We start from the raw sequence: 14,022 nt of genomic DNA, 5'->3' as shown, positions 1-14,022 counted from the left end.
GTGGGAAGCCATTCCCCCTTTGTCCTATCACTCCATCCCTTGTCCCAAGTCCCTCTCCAGCTCTCTTGGAGCCCCTTTAGGCACTGGAAGGGGCTCTAAGCTCTCCCTGGAGCCTTCTCTTTGCCAGGTGAGCACTCCCAGAGACAAACAGCCTATTTTAATTTTAACTATTTCCCAAGGTGTGAGCAGCTCTCAAGTAAAACTGGTTTTTAAAACAAGATACATGTTTGCTTTTAGACATTGGTCATGTATGGAAGATAAATCTCCACTGGAATTTCCTTTTAATTGGAATTTATGTGTTCTTATTCCCTCTGTGCTGGTATAGAGGTGTAATGTTAATGCAGTGAGGAGTCCTGTGCGGGATATTTAAACATCTAGGGTGGGAATTGGGCTGTGATGGAGCACACTGGTGCTCCTCAGGGACACCAGGAGCTACTCCTCCCAGCCATGGGCATGGAAGGGAGTTGGGAATGGGAGAGGAACCAGGGCACACTCCCTGTGAAGGAAGAAAATCCCAAAAGTGAGCAGAGCTGTGCTCTGCTCAAGGAGCAAGAGGGGGGAGGAGCTGGGGACTGAATCAGGTTGTGGAAATCAAGAGCAAGCTCCAGAAACTGCTCAGGTGAGGAGAGTCCAGATGTGGAGTTTACTGGACTCAGGGACATTTTCTGTTGCTTTTAAGGGCTTCCATAAGCTCCATCATGGTAAGTCTGCCATTTGTGTGCACATAAATCACTAGTTCAGTAAGGATAAGGAGAACAATACTGGCTTTTTAGTTCAGTGGGACTAATTAAAACTGTGCTTTACTGACCTGTCACAGACTGTTCTGTTCCTCCTGATGCTCCTGTGCCTTTCTGATGCTGTCTCTCTCTCACACAGGTGTCTCTGCCAACGGCCCAGGGGAGGCACCAAGCAAAGAGGAAGCAAAACTCGAGGGATTGCACGTAAATGGACCTTCCAGTGGCAAGAAAACACCTCACATGGAGCTGGATACAAATGGGTATGAACCTGAAAACCTTGCCATTGACCCCAAAGTGGCTCATTCAGCCTCAAGAAACGACAATGATTTGGAAGAGAAAAGTGAAAGACCTCTAAAAAGAAGAAGAATTAACAGCAGTGGGAAGGAGAGTCCGGGGGCTTCAGAGTTCTTCCAGGAAGCAAACTCCCACGGGAAGCTTGAGGAACTGGAAGCTTTGGATGACTGAGTGCAAGGAGCTGGTTTTATTCCTTGGAGTAAATTTTGGGTGTCTGAAATTTTCAGGGTTGATGGGTTACCTTACAAAATCCAGTTCCATAAACAATCTGCTGAGATTTTTTTGTTTTGTTTTCCAGATACCTTTTAGTTGGCTCTAAAAATCTGATTATTTGATTTTTTTCAGTGCTGAAAAGCAGCAGGAGAATATTAAATTTCTCAGAGCTGGCAGCTGCAGTTCTGGGCTAAGAGGCTCTTAAATATTTGAGGAACAAATCAGTGAGTTTCTGCAAAAATACTCCCAGCCTAATACATTAAAGAATGTGTTAATACACCTTTTAATGTATAATACACCTTTTAATCATTGGCAAAGTGAACAAAGCATCCTATTTGCAGCAGGGGCTGGTGCAGATGTTGCAGGAAGTTAAAATAAAACAGAGAAAGCCAAGACAGAGTAGACACAGAGATTTCCACTCCTGCTGGTGAGAGGAAAATGTCATCCCATCACTAAGGAACCCTCATGAATCCTGAAAGTTATGAGCACAACTATTTTTATATATAGAAGTTTTAAAAGGTAAATAAATAAACCAAGTCAGGTTTGTCTATGTAAAATTGTTGACATCAATGATGTCTTTCCATATTCTTTATCTGGGCTAAAGAAATACATTCTGTATTTTTCCAGATTTCTTTGTAGCCTTTGAAAGATTTTTACAGTACTTATGTCTTGATTGAACTGTCCTTTCTTAAAACAAAAGCTTGTATAATTTTCTTACCTTGTACAGTTGGTAAACTTTTATGAGAGAGTTGATACCCTGAGTCTAATGTCAGCTTCCTTTTATTTTGCTGAAGTCTTTTCTAAAAAAAAACCCAACAAAAATAACCCCAAACCAAACAAATTGACTTAAAAATCAATCACCAACATGTTATTTTCTTTCCAGAAACTGGTAAATAATTAACATAAGAATGGTTAGGAGTCATTTGATTTTGGAAACATGTTTTTTTTCTTCTGTTTTATGGCAAATAGTGATGCTAAAAAATTTGTTACTCATGCTGCTTGCACTGCACACATTTCCTTGCTTTCTTTTCTCACTTTATTTTGAACTTAGATAATTTTCACAGCAGCCAAATGCTTGAGTTTACTAAACCTTCTTCACCCAGTTCAGGTGTTAATGATCCACTGATGTATTTTTCAGTCTGTGTCTCACCTGCCACATTTCACAGAGCACAGGAAAGGGTCCAGTCTGGCTGTACTGAGTAGGAATGGATGTACAGCTGGAATCTGGTGCTGGACTGGAATTTCTGAGGACCGAAGGGATGGTTTCAATGGGAGCAGGGACAGCACAGACAGGTATTGGCACCCAGGGACACGTGGGAGAAGGGAGAGGAGGAATGGATAACTAATTAAAGATTAAAGTATGGTCAACTAATTTAAGAATAAAGTGTGAGAAACAAAAATTCACGATAAATAAGTGTGGAGGGGGTTATGTTCACCCTCCCATCAGCACAATTTAGAAGTTGTGGAAATAGGAATTTGAAAGTTGTGGAAATAGAATTTACCATCCATTTTTAATCCAAATTAATTTGGTTTTGTATGTTTTTATTTTTAAGCCACTTTTTTTGGTTTTATTTAAGCTATACTTCTACTCTGTTAAAATTAGAGAAATGGTTCATTTGTATAATTTATAACTCTGTGTTCTCCTCCTTACAGATGTGCTGTTAATTCTTACTTGGTTATTTTAATTTAAGGTTCATAAGTCTTTCTGATTCCGGTTTAAATGAACGGTCCTATGGTTTGAAATTCATGTATGCACCCAAAACCCACTTGCCTAGGGGTTGGGTTGTTTTCTCCTCCAGTGATCTGTTCTTGGACTTTATGATGATTAATGATCCAGATCTGGCCTGGATGGGTTACGGATGTAGGAACCTGTTCCCAGAAATGTGGGGAATGATCCACATTTGGATCACTGGAATAATGCTCTACCTGGTTTAGAGGGTGACACCTGCCAGGAATCAGCCAGCCCTGTACCTGGAGAGGCTCTGGGTGAGGTTTGTTAATTAAAACCTGTATTAATTAAGGAATTAAGTGATTAATCCCAAGGCAGAGGTTGCTGTTAACTCTCCCCTCTGGATTAGTAACAGAAACCCAAAGTTTCAGCCTTAGATCAAAGACGGTCATGAGACGGTTCCAGACAACCAGAGCTCTATTTTCAGTTTTATTTTTATGCATTTTTTAGTTTGTTTGCAAGTTGGAAATACTTCCAAAAATTTATAGGAAAGTTTCTAAGTGAATTGTCTCAGGCCTGTGTGTGAAATCCAGCACTGTGTATGTTTTCAGGAATGTTGCTTTGTTTTTTATCTTACCTTTTTTTTGGTGATATGTAGAAGAGACCTGACATTCCATAATCAACTATGTAATGCTCAGCTAGACTTTAAGAATATTTAATTATTATTTACCTTTTGTTTATGCTGGTGTTTTATACAATACTTTGTTCATGTTTCAAACTGCAGCTACTATAACTTGGTAAGTCATTGCACTACTAAAGCTATTTAAAATCCTGGAAATCTGGTAACTTTGGTTTCATTTTCAAAGCCTTCAGTACAGTTTGGAATCCAGTTCAACAGAGGAAATCCTTGGTGGGCTTCCCAAAAGGTTAAATGTGAATAAAAATCCAACCACACACACACAAACTTACAGATTAGTTGTATCCATTTTTCCGCAGAGTATTTTGCACTGTTAGTAATTCCCTCCTCTTATCCCCACTCCCTCTCTGCAAAAAGCTTATTAAAATATTTTTAAATGTACTGTCTGCATTACAAATTCCTGAGTTTTTTTGCTGGAGTTTTCCTGCTCAGAGGATGTGAAGCCCCAGCAACTCTGTTACTGCTGCCGTGAAACACATGGAAACAAAATACCCTTTTGGGTTCAACTTTGAACTGCTTCTTTCATTCCCTCAAAACAGGGTTGTGCTCCCACATCCCTCTTCCCTTCCCAAGGAATATTTAAAGCTGGAAAACCCAGGAGATCCCCTCAACCCCCACTTCCTCCCCTGGGCAGAGCCCCCCTGTTTTATTCACCCCCCAGCCATCTCCATCCTCTCCAGCCTTTTCCTGCTGTTCCAGAGAAGTGAGGGATTAGGCAGGAGCAGGCAGGGCAAGTTTGGTTCATTGGTTTATTCGAAGCAAATACAAAAATACAGAGGCAAATCCTTTCTGCTCTCATTACTGACATTCAAAGCCTGCCATACATTCAAATCAAAAGGTTGCCCTTTTCATCACTAAAATGCTCATTTTGTAAATAGATTCTACATAGAAAACGTTTTTTTTTAGTCAATTAATAGCATAGAAAATACTGTTAGAGGAGCTCTTGGCTTTCCCAGTGTTTTGGATCCCATCCCAACCCCAGCACACACAAAATAACCTTTAAAAATACTTTACCATTAGGACACCAAATCTAACCAGTAGATTCAAAAATAAACATAAAATCATAAAAATCCCCTTTGACAGAATCAACATCCTGACTGTGGACACAGCAGAGTCAGAGCACGTGTGGAAAACAGGGATTTGGGAATGTTGCAGCAAGTGAGAGGAAGATCCACCAGCCCCAGCACCACCTGGCTACTGGGAGCCAGCGCAGCACCAGTAACCCCGTGCTGGGGAGAGTCTGGGCAGCTCTGGGGCTTCTGCACAGCAGGAATTGTTCATCGCCTTCCCTCTCCTGGCAGCAAAGCCGAGGATTTACCAGAATTTGGGAACAGACAAAAATAATCAGGGATTTTTTATTTTTGTTTTAATTTCCTCAGTTCTGTGCTCTGAGGGGGAACCTGCTGAGGGGCTGCTCCAGGACACCCTGACTCAGCCTTCAGTTACCACACCAATTCAAAGAAAAAAGGGAAGTTCCTGGTTCTGGAAGAGCCCCAGGAGGAGGAGGATGCTGGCAGACTCATTTCACACCTTTACCAGCACCTCAGACTGTTGCAGCATCATCCCAGAAAGTCTCTTTCATATCTAAAAACTTCCAATAAACTCCAACAAATGCAGCTTTGCCAAACAGCGGTCACAGTTTTAGCAAATATCTCCCAAAAAACCAAATGTCAGTGTCTAGAGCAGCTGTTTGCATGGATACAAAAAAACCCTCTAAATACATTGTTTTACCAATTTTTTTTTTTTACCCAAACTTATAAACAATTCTTTTTAAACCAAAAGACAATCCAGGGAGACCTAGAAAGAAGTGCTGTGCAAGAGAACCTTTAAAAATCAGCAAACTTATTAAACTGCCCAACTTATTAAAAATCCCATTCTTTTAATGGGTCACAGACCCAGAATGACTTATTCCATGAAAAACAAAAATTGTGGGGTAGGGCTTGGCCCCCCTTCACTTGCCAAAAGGTGATTTCAGTCCCTGTGCCTCTTCCAGGTGTGTGCAGGTGGGTGGGATGGGGATTCCAGGGGTAGGAGCAGCAGCTTTTGCTTGGCACATTTCCTGGACCATGCTCTGTGTGCCAGGTGGGATGAACTCCTGTGAATCCTGCAGCTTCTCCCTGTTGGATTCAAACTGCCCAGTGAGGTCAGCAGCTCTCCCAAATCCAAAAGTTTCTGCCCCCGGGGTGGTTTGAGGGAGGCTGCCAGCTCTGCCAAGCTTACCAGTGGCAGGTAAAACCTTCCTGTTGGGAATATCCCTGAGCCTTGAAAAGCAGGAAAGAGAGGGGTGAACGTTTGCAGGGCTCTAATAAACCAGGAGGGCAAACCCAGCTTTAGAAGTGGGTTAATGAAACAAAAAATAAACCCAGAAAACAACTAAAATTTCAGTTCAGAGAGCACTGAACATTCATCCAAGAGGTTTTAGCCCAAATCAGGAGCATCCTGCATCCTCCAGGGGAGCACCTTCCATGGTCACCTGCCCTCAGAGCCGGATCCCACAGCCTCACCTTCCTGCAGCAGCCAGGGGGACCAGGCTGGGGGTACAGAGCAGAGCCAGAGGCAGAGGCAGCCCCAGCATCCCAATCCAGGCTGAGCAGATCCATGGAGCAGATCCAGCCAAGGAGCCCCCGACACCTCCTCCTCTACTTGGCGCCGCCTGCTGCTCGTGCCAATCTCAGCTGCCAGATCTCAGCTTGATTAGAAACCCGTTAATTCCTCATGATCAGACTTAATTAGATGCATTCCTCCCCGTGCAGGCAGTTCCCTTCCCAAGGATTTGTAAAGGCAGCAATCGAGGCTGTGCAAATTAAGAGCATCACGGTGGCTCCTGGCAGGCGCCCCGGATTCCTTCCCGCATTCTGCCCGGGATCAGCCGAACAGAAAGAGGTTGTTTCCAAAAAAAGCCTCTCCCTGGTCACACAGAGCTTTTTCCTTTAATATCCAGCTTGCTGCCAGCATCAGACTCCTTGCTCATTTGCTCCTCGGTGAAAGTGATGTAGGAATACACCAGGCTTCCAGCAATACTGCAAAAAACGGTTGGGAATGAGATACATGGATCAGCCACGCAGCCCTGCCCACCAGCTGCCAAGGAAAAGCCGGAACCATGGGACTGAGATCTGCTGAAAGCATCAGTTTGCATGAAAAGTCCCTGTTTCCCTCCTAAACCCAGGTGTTTTGTGTAATTCCTGCCCGAACACTTCCTAGCCTGGTCCCAAACCTAATGCTGGATCTGTTCCACCCCCAAAGGGATCCTGCTGAAGGACAGGGAATGAACTTTCACAATAGGAACACACACACAGAAGAAAGGAGACAGTTAAAAAAGCTAAATAAACAAAAAAAACCCCTTTTTTGCCACCTTAATTTCCTGACTCTGGTTGGCAACTCTGAGAAAACTCAAGTTTGCTGCTAAAATACTCCTGTGAGTCCTCCTGGCTTTAAAACAAGCTGAGTCTGGGAGTTCCCCGTGAATACCACTTCCATGCTTTTTTTTTTTTCTTTTTTGAAAAAAAAAACCCATTGAATCAGTCAAACCATTTCGGTTTCATCCCAATTTCCACTGACAAATCATAAATAAACAGCCAAGGCCTGACATTCTTACCTGATATTTAGACCAATGAAGTTCATCCATGTAAAAATATAGTCTCCTCCAAAAAACATCCCAATATAGGTTATTAAAATATTCTGCAAAAGAATGAGATTTGAGGAACAAGAGCACAAGCCTGAGACAAGGGAATGCTCCATGCATGGAAATGGAAACCCTTGGATGCAGAGTGTGGGATATGGAGGAATGGGGGCTGCAGCAGCTGGTTAACACAATTCCCAAGGAACAGTGAGTGAGGTGCTCACCTGACAGTTCCCCTGGGATCAGGGAAAGCCACTCACCTTAATGCAGCCAACTATTGTAGTTGTAAGAGCAGAGTTATACTGAGTGCAAAGAACCGTGGAATACATCAAAATAAATCTGTGGAGGAAGATCCAACATCATCCCATCAACCTGGGCTATGGAAGGAGTCCCAGCCCAGAGCACGGGCTTGGAACAAGGGGAGCTTTAAGGTCCCTCCCAACCCAAACCATTCCAGGATTCCATGATCCCTTCCCCTCCTTTCTCCAGCAGTATTTATAGCATCCCTTTTTTGGCTAAACCTGTACTGAAGGAGGGTAGGAGATAATTCCCACCTGCCACAGCTCTCAGAAATAGGGTCCTTATCAGGACTGAAGGTTTATTATTAATTTTTAATAGTAATAGGGCACCAAAATTCCCTATTTCTGGAACAGAGATGCCTGCCCTGCTCCCATTCCAGCATCCAGATCCTTACCCCATCACACACGACAGCATGAACTGCACGAGGAAGAATGTGTCTGCCCAGCCCTGGTATTCCATTGCCTGCAGGAAACACCAGCCTTTAGAGGAGGAAGCACAGGAATTCCCAGCAAGACAAGGAACAATCCCCCAGCCTTGGCTTTCATGTCACAGCAGGAAAAACCAACCCAAATCCGAGCCTGGGGTGACATCCTGGGCTGAGGAAGGCTGGATCTACACGAGCATCACCTCCAGCTGCAGCACCCAGCTCATCCCTCCTGAAAAAAGCAGGGACTAACGGTGCCACAAGCCAGAGGAACCAGAAGAGACATTCCCTGCTGGTTATTACCCAGAACTGAACAATTTTGGAATTCATTCATCGCAAACCACAACACTCAGACAGCACATCTCAAGGGAATTGTAACCTCTGGAGATGGTGCTGACTACGTGACTAAAGGCAGCCTGGAATTCATGAAAGGGTTTTTGCCTTGTGCTTTTGGTTTTTTGGAATACCTGGAGTGCTGGGTCCAGCACTGGGCTCCCCGGTGCCAGAGACAGGGACAGACTGGGTGGAGTCCAGAGGGGTCACTAAGATCTTGCAGGGAGTGGAGCATCTCCTTGAGGAGAGGCTGGGAGAGCTGGGACTGCTGGGCTAGAGCAGAGCAGGCTTGGGGGATCCCACCCAGGTGTACAAACACCCGTGGGAGGGAGCTAAGGGGATGGAGTCCAGTTCTTCCAGAGGTGCTCAGAGGCCCCAGGCACACATGGACACACAGGAGGGTCCCTCTGGATGTCAGGAGACACCTTGTGAGGGTGACTGAGCGCTGGCAGAGGTTGCCTAGGGCAGTGCCAGAGTATCCATCCCTGGAGATACCCAGAACCCAGCTGGAGTACTCACGTGCTCCAGGGGGATCAGAGGAACTCCAGAGATCCCTGCCAGCCTTAACCAGGAGGCAAAGGCAGAGCAGGTTGAGAACTGCCTCCCCCATTCCCTTCCCAGCTGGACAGGGCTGCCAAACTCCTGGGGATCCTGCCAGGCAGCTGGGAAAGCACTTCCCACCAGAGACATGAAATGCTAGCCTGGGAGGGCCCTTCCTGCAGGTCATCCATCCCTGTCACCCCAGGAATTACTTGCAGGGCGTTGCTCATCACCATCAGCACACCCATTTCTTCTCTCACAAAGCAGCACATCGTTACCTTGGATGCTGCTGAATGAATACAAGACTTCCCAAATCCACGGGCATGGGAAAGGGTCCCAGTACCCCCCCACCCAGGACGGAGCCCCCAGCCTGGCGCCGGCCACAGGCCCCTCACAAGGGGGTTTTCATGGAGCTGCACACGCGGAGTTTCCTGGCGGCAGCCCCGGCACAGAGCAGAGCTTTGTCCAGCACCACAGCCGGGAGCTCAGCCCAGAGAAAGAAGTTTATTCAGGGAAAAAGAAAAAAAAAAAAGGCCATTTCTCTCTCTGGGCTGAACAGAGGCTGCACAGAGCACACAGAGCAACGTTTTGCTGCCCCTGCGCCAGCTCCTGCTTCTAAATGAGCACTTTATCCCCAAATCCTGCCCTCAGAGCTGCTTGCTGGGAAGGGCAGGTCTCAGCTACCTTCAGCCCCTACCATCCCTTCTCCTTGCAAATCCCAGTTCATTATCCCAGGGCATTAAGCTCATACTGAGGACAAAGTCACCAGGCTCTGCAGGGTGGGGATGGACAGCAGGGGGGCTGCCAGGGCCCCCACAGGGTCACCCATGGGGTAGGTGACACCTCCAGCCTTTGCCATCTTAATTCCCTCCACAGGAAGAGGGAGATGCCCAATGAACAGGCATGAAAAAGGAGTCTCTTGCTCAGCAGGGCCAGCCCAGTACAGTTGTACATCAGGGAGTGCAAAAAAAATACAAATAAACAAAAAAAATAATAGTAATAGCAACAGTAAGAATAAGAATAATTTCACATATACAGGACCACAGGTAAATCAACCCTGATAGAGCAGCACAGGCAAACTGACTCTCAGAGCAACTCAACAAAACCACCCCAGCAGAGGGAAGGACAGAAAAAAGTTTGAAGAAACTAATTTTTTTCCAAAAATACTTGAACTTCTTTAAATAGTATTTGGTTTTGCTTATTGCTCTCCACTTCCCCATTCCTCAGGCATTACAAAAATGCTTGAATGGAGCAACTCTGTGGATTTAAGTCCAATGTAAGGCTTGCAGTTACTTGATGCTGACGTGGTTTTGGGGTAGTGACCCCATCATCCCTTCCCCCACCTCCTCCTCATTATCCCATTCTCTTTATATGACACTGTGCCACAAAAAGCATGGATTTTGGACAGGAATCCTACCTTCTGCGCATCTCCAGTGAAGTAGGCAATGGTCAGGGTGGGGAGGATCATGAACAGTGCATTGTAATAGAGCAGACCATATTTTCCCAGCTCCTGGAATCAAGAAATATCCATGTATTTAACTTGGAACATAAAATCTTATTCATATTGCTACTGAGATTGGGGCTTGTAAGGTAAATCCATATGAGATTCTCCAAGACAGAGGAGTTGAAGGGTGGGGGTTTTTATATATATCAGAGAATCCCAGAATGGTTTGGGTTGGAAGGGACCTTAAAGCTCATCTATGCCACCTCCTGCCATGGGCAGGGACACCTTCCACTAGACCAGGTTGCTCCAAGCCCCATCCAACCTGGCCTTGGACACTTCCAGGGATGGGGCAGCCACAGCTTCTCTGGGAAACCTGTGCCAGGACCTCACCACCCTCACAGGGAAGAATTTCTTCCCAATATCCCATCTAAGCCTGCCGTCTTACAGTGGGAAGCCATTCCCCCTTGTCCTGCCTCTGCAGGCCCTTGTCCAAAGTCCCTCCCAAACTCTGGACAGGAGACTTTGGGAGAGCAATAGGGTGTCACCAGGAAAGCCTCACTCCTTTGCCCTCTCAGATGCAGGTTGGTGGCAAACGAAGCCCAGTCCTGAAATGCCAGAGGGAAGGTCATCCTACCTTTGAATCCAGCTTCTGTTTCACATAGGCACCATTTGCAGCTGTTAAGGCATCGTTAATAAGGATAAAAATATATCCTTCCAGGTCGAATGCCAAGTCAGCACTGGGAAAGGGGAAAACCAGAAGTTAAAGCTCTGAGCTGGGCAGAAACAACGCTTGGAAGATTCCTTCCACCTCCTGTTGAGCCAGTAAGTTGTCAGGAAAAGTTAATCATGGGAGGAGGGGTGGGGATTTGGTTCAGTAAAACATTCTTTCCTACTAGAGAGCATGTCGGGGGGGAAGTTAGTGTTTAATCTGCCTTCTTGGGACACTGGATTCTCTTTAGCTTGGACCCTTTGCAGACACGGGATGGGGACAGCAAACTGGGAGCTCACCTGGCAGCTACGAAGGCGCCAAAGATCATAGCAAATACTGTCATCTGAATGCTCCAGGAAAACTTCTTCCTGGAAAAGAGAGGCCGGAGGACATGGCAGTCAGCCACAGTTTAGTCCTTGGGGAAGTACTGCCAGGGCTTTGGAGAGGAACAGGGGACACACATGGAAAGGGGGAGAAAACCCCAAGGAAACCAACCCGTGCAAGAGCCATGAGTAAAAGACACTTTTAGACAATTCTCTCTGTAATTTAAAAATAAATAACTTGGTCTCGATGAGGTGTGAGTTTATGGAGAGCTGCAACCCTGCCTGGTGCAGAGAAGGGCTCAGCTAGGCACGGAGCAGCTCCCAGGCCCATGGAGCCAGTCCTGGGAAAAGGGCTGTCGGCACATGGTGGGAGCAGTATGGGGGTCCCTGCAGGCACCAAGGGCTGGTACAACACCCTCCACATCCAAAACAGTGCTGCACAGCCAGGCTGCTGCAAGTGGAGACAGAGCACAAACCTCTGCCCCGCCTGGCAGCTCTGCAGGGCCCCGTGTGTCTCCCAGCTCCCTCCGGGCACGGGAAAGGGCTGCGCAGATCAAGGCAAGCAGCTCCCTGTATCACTTCCTCCGCCCACCCTCGCTCCCAAAACCCAGCCCGGAGCCAAAACCCCTGGCCACACAACAGCTCCCTCACACTGGGCATCATCCCAACACCTCCCAGCTTCTGTAACTAACCAGGACCTGTCACCGGGAGAAGGGGCTGGAAAGACTCACTTGAGTAAGAATCCTTCGGCAAACATCGTAAACAGGATGGAAAACCTTCGCAGGACAGTGAACATGGGTAGGCTGCAGGAGGAAGGGGCAGCAGGATGAGAGGTTGTTTCTCCCTCCCCGCTGCAAAATGCAGCTCTGTGGTCACTCTGGAGCGGGCACCAGGATATGGGCTCTGGAGAACAGAGCATGGGCAAGCCTTGCCCATTCTCTTATGAAAATGGCATTACTCTCCTCCCCAAAAGGTATCACTTCTATCAGACCCTGTCAGGGCAGGGGGCCCTGGGGACACCCCCACACCCTTACCCACAGCGGGTGAGGGCCAGATTCATGTCCCCCCACGCCCACTGGCTGCGGGAAGCATTTGAGAACATACATGTGACACATATTGGTATGGGCAGAAAAGGAAGAGCATCACCCCGAGTGGCTCCTACCCAGGTCACCCCCAGCCTTGCACAGCCTCAGGGCCCAGCAGCAGCTGCCTGGGGTCCTTGGGGACCCCGTAAGGACCCCATTAAACACACTCCCCCATACAAAAAAACATCCGTACTTCAGTTTCTTTGTGCTGAACAGTCCTGTGATCTGGTTCCCGAAATACAGAAGAGGTAGAGGAAATGTCTAGAAATAAGAGGGATAAAGCTGAGTGAGCAACCGCAGGAAGCTGAGGAGCTCCCAGAGCACCCTCAGAGGATAAATATAGATATGAAGTTATTCCCACCCGGCCATAGAAGCGTTCACACACACACACACGTGTCCCGGCTCCTCAGCCCAGAGCTGCTCGGTGGCCACAAGATCCCGGGAACACAGACAGAGGGATTCCACTGCCAAACAGCCCATGGTGCCACCGGGGGTGAGGGGATGGGGCAGAGATCCCTGGCTGGCCCAGAGGCAGAGGAGAGGTGCCCAGGGAGTTGGGTGCCCAAGGAGGGGAGTTGGGTGCCCAGGGAGGGGTCTTACCCGCCGTGGGACATGTCTGTCGAGGTCGGGGAACTTCACCACCCGCAGTGCTTTGCCCGCCCAGAGCACAGCCACTGTCGCCAGCATCTGCAAGAGAGGGGGGTGTCACCCCACAGCCCCCCAAATGGGAGGTCTGGGGGGGACAGGGGCATTCTACTCACCTGGCCCAGCCCTACGCACAGCGAGGAGGGGAACCTGCAGGCAGAGAGCAGAGATCAGGGGGGGTCCCCACACTGGGGGGCACCCACACCGGGGGTCCCAGAGGCCACACACCCCACTGTGTGTGTGTAGGGGGGCAGCAGCAACCCCGTCCCCCCAAACCTGAGAGCTCACAGCCATGGGGGGCACTGCCCAGCCGAGCCAGGGAGTCCCCACGGGAAAAGGGGACACGCAGGGAGGGGGTGGCAGTGCAGTGGGTTCCTGGGGGGGAGGAGAGAGGGTACGGGTGGGGGGGAGAGCCCCACATTAGGGGGTGCATAGGGGGTGTCAGGGGCTGTGCGGGACCCCAGAGCGGGGGGGCCGTTCATGGGGGTCCCCGGCCCCCCAAGGACGAGGGGGGTGCATGGCGGGGTCCCCATGCTGGTCCCCCAGGAGAGGGGTGTCCAATGCCCATTCCCCGGGGGGAGCTCCGCGATGCCGATTCCGTAAAGAGTCCCCACGCCGCGCCCCCGAGGGAGGTCCCAAAGCCGATCCCCCGAGGGGGGGGAGTCCCGACACCGCTCCCCGGGGGGGTCCCGCCGCCCCGGCCGTACCCGTAGGTGGTGAGGACGCTCTTGTTGACCACGACGATGAGGAAGGAGCTGAGGCCGTAGAAGGCGGCGGCCATGAGGCGCAGGCAGAGCGGCGGGGCCGGCGCCGCCATGCCCCGCTCCGCATCGCCGGGCGCGGGGGCTCCGGCGGGGGCTCCCCCCTCGGCCGCCCCCTCGGGCCCCCCCCCGGCACCGGCCGCGGGGCGTCTGCGCGACTCGGCCGACATGGCTGGGGCGGGACCGGGGCGGGAGCGGGCGGGCGGGCAGCGCGGGGAGGGGCCGCGCA

General features: G+C 48.9%; 2 protein-coding genes across 6 annotated transcripts in view; one reads left to right on the top strand and one right to left on the bottom strand.

Annotated features, from left to right (window-relative positions):
* MIER1 (MIER1 transcriptional regulator) overlaps nucleotides 1-3,747 on the top strand; it is a 34,628-nt gene extending 30,881 nt beyond the window's left edge. For all 5 annotated transcript variants that reach the window (XM_027651492.1, XM_027651491.1, XM_027651490.1 and 2 more), the window contains one exon: nucleotides 877-3,747. In XM_027651492.1, coding sequence (XP_027507293.1) covers nucleotides 877-1,202 — 326 coding nt within the window. In that variant the 3' untranslated portion in view covers nucleotides 1,203-3,747. The remainder of the gene's footprint in view (nucleotides 1-876) is intronic.
* Nucleotides 3,748-4,340: 593 nt separating this feature from the next.
* On the bottom strand, nucleotides 4,341-13,963 carry SLC35D1 (solute carrier family 35 member D1). The gene is made up of 12 exons (XM_027651785.1): nucleotides 13,740-13,963; nucleotides 13,149-13,182; nucleotides 12,988-13,074; nucleotides 12,581-12,648; nucleotides 12,034-12,105; nucleotides 11,279-11,347; nucleotides 10,905-11,007; nucleotides 10,244-10,336; nucleotides 7,924-7,991; nucleotides 7,490-7,568; nucleotides 7,206-7,288; nucleotides 4,341-6,630 (listed from the first exon to the last, which is right to left on the bottom strand). Exons 1-12 carry the CDS (start codon nucleotides 13,961-13,963, stop codon nucleotides 6,522-6,524), a joined length of 1,089 nt encoding a protein of 362 aa, XP_027507586.1. The 3' UTR covers nucleotides 4,341-6,521.
* Between the last annotated feature and the right edge of the window lie 59 nt (nucleotides 13,964-14,022).

This window comes from Corapipo altera, unplaced genomic scaffold, assembly GCF_003945725.1.
Source record: "Corapipo altera isolate COAL_440 unplaced genomic scaffold, ASM394572v1 57, whole genome shotgun sequence".
In the NCBI taxonomy this organism is placed as follows: Eukaryota; Metazoa; Chordata; class Aves; order Passeriformes; family Pipridae; genus Corapipo; species Corapipo altera.
The sequence above is the reverse complement of the archived record's forward strand: the minus strand, read 5'-3'. Positions and strand labels throughout refer to the sequence as shown.

What these genes read in the sequence shown, in the direction of transcription:
- SLC35D1 (XM_027651785.1), bottom strand. Translation starts at nt 13,963, where the DNA reads ATGTCGGCCGAGTCGCGCAGACGCCCCGCGGCCGGTGCCGGGGGGGGG. An exon ending in GCCGAAGGATTCTTACTCAA is followed by an intron (nt 11,348 to 12,033) that starts GTGAGTCTTTCC and finishes TCTCTTTTCCAG; the next exon opens with GAAGAAGTTTTCCTGGAGCA. An exon ending in TCACTGGAGATGCGCAGAAG is followed by an intron (nt 7,992 to 10,243) that starts GTAGGATTCCTG and finishes TGTTTCCTGCAG; the next exon opens with GCAATGGAATACCAGGGCTG.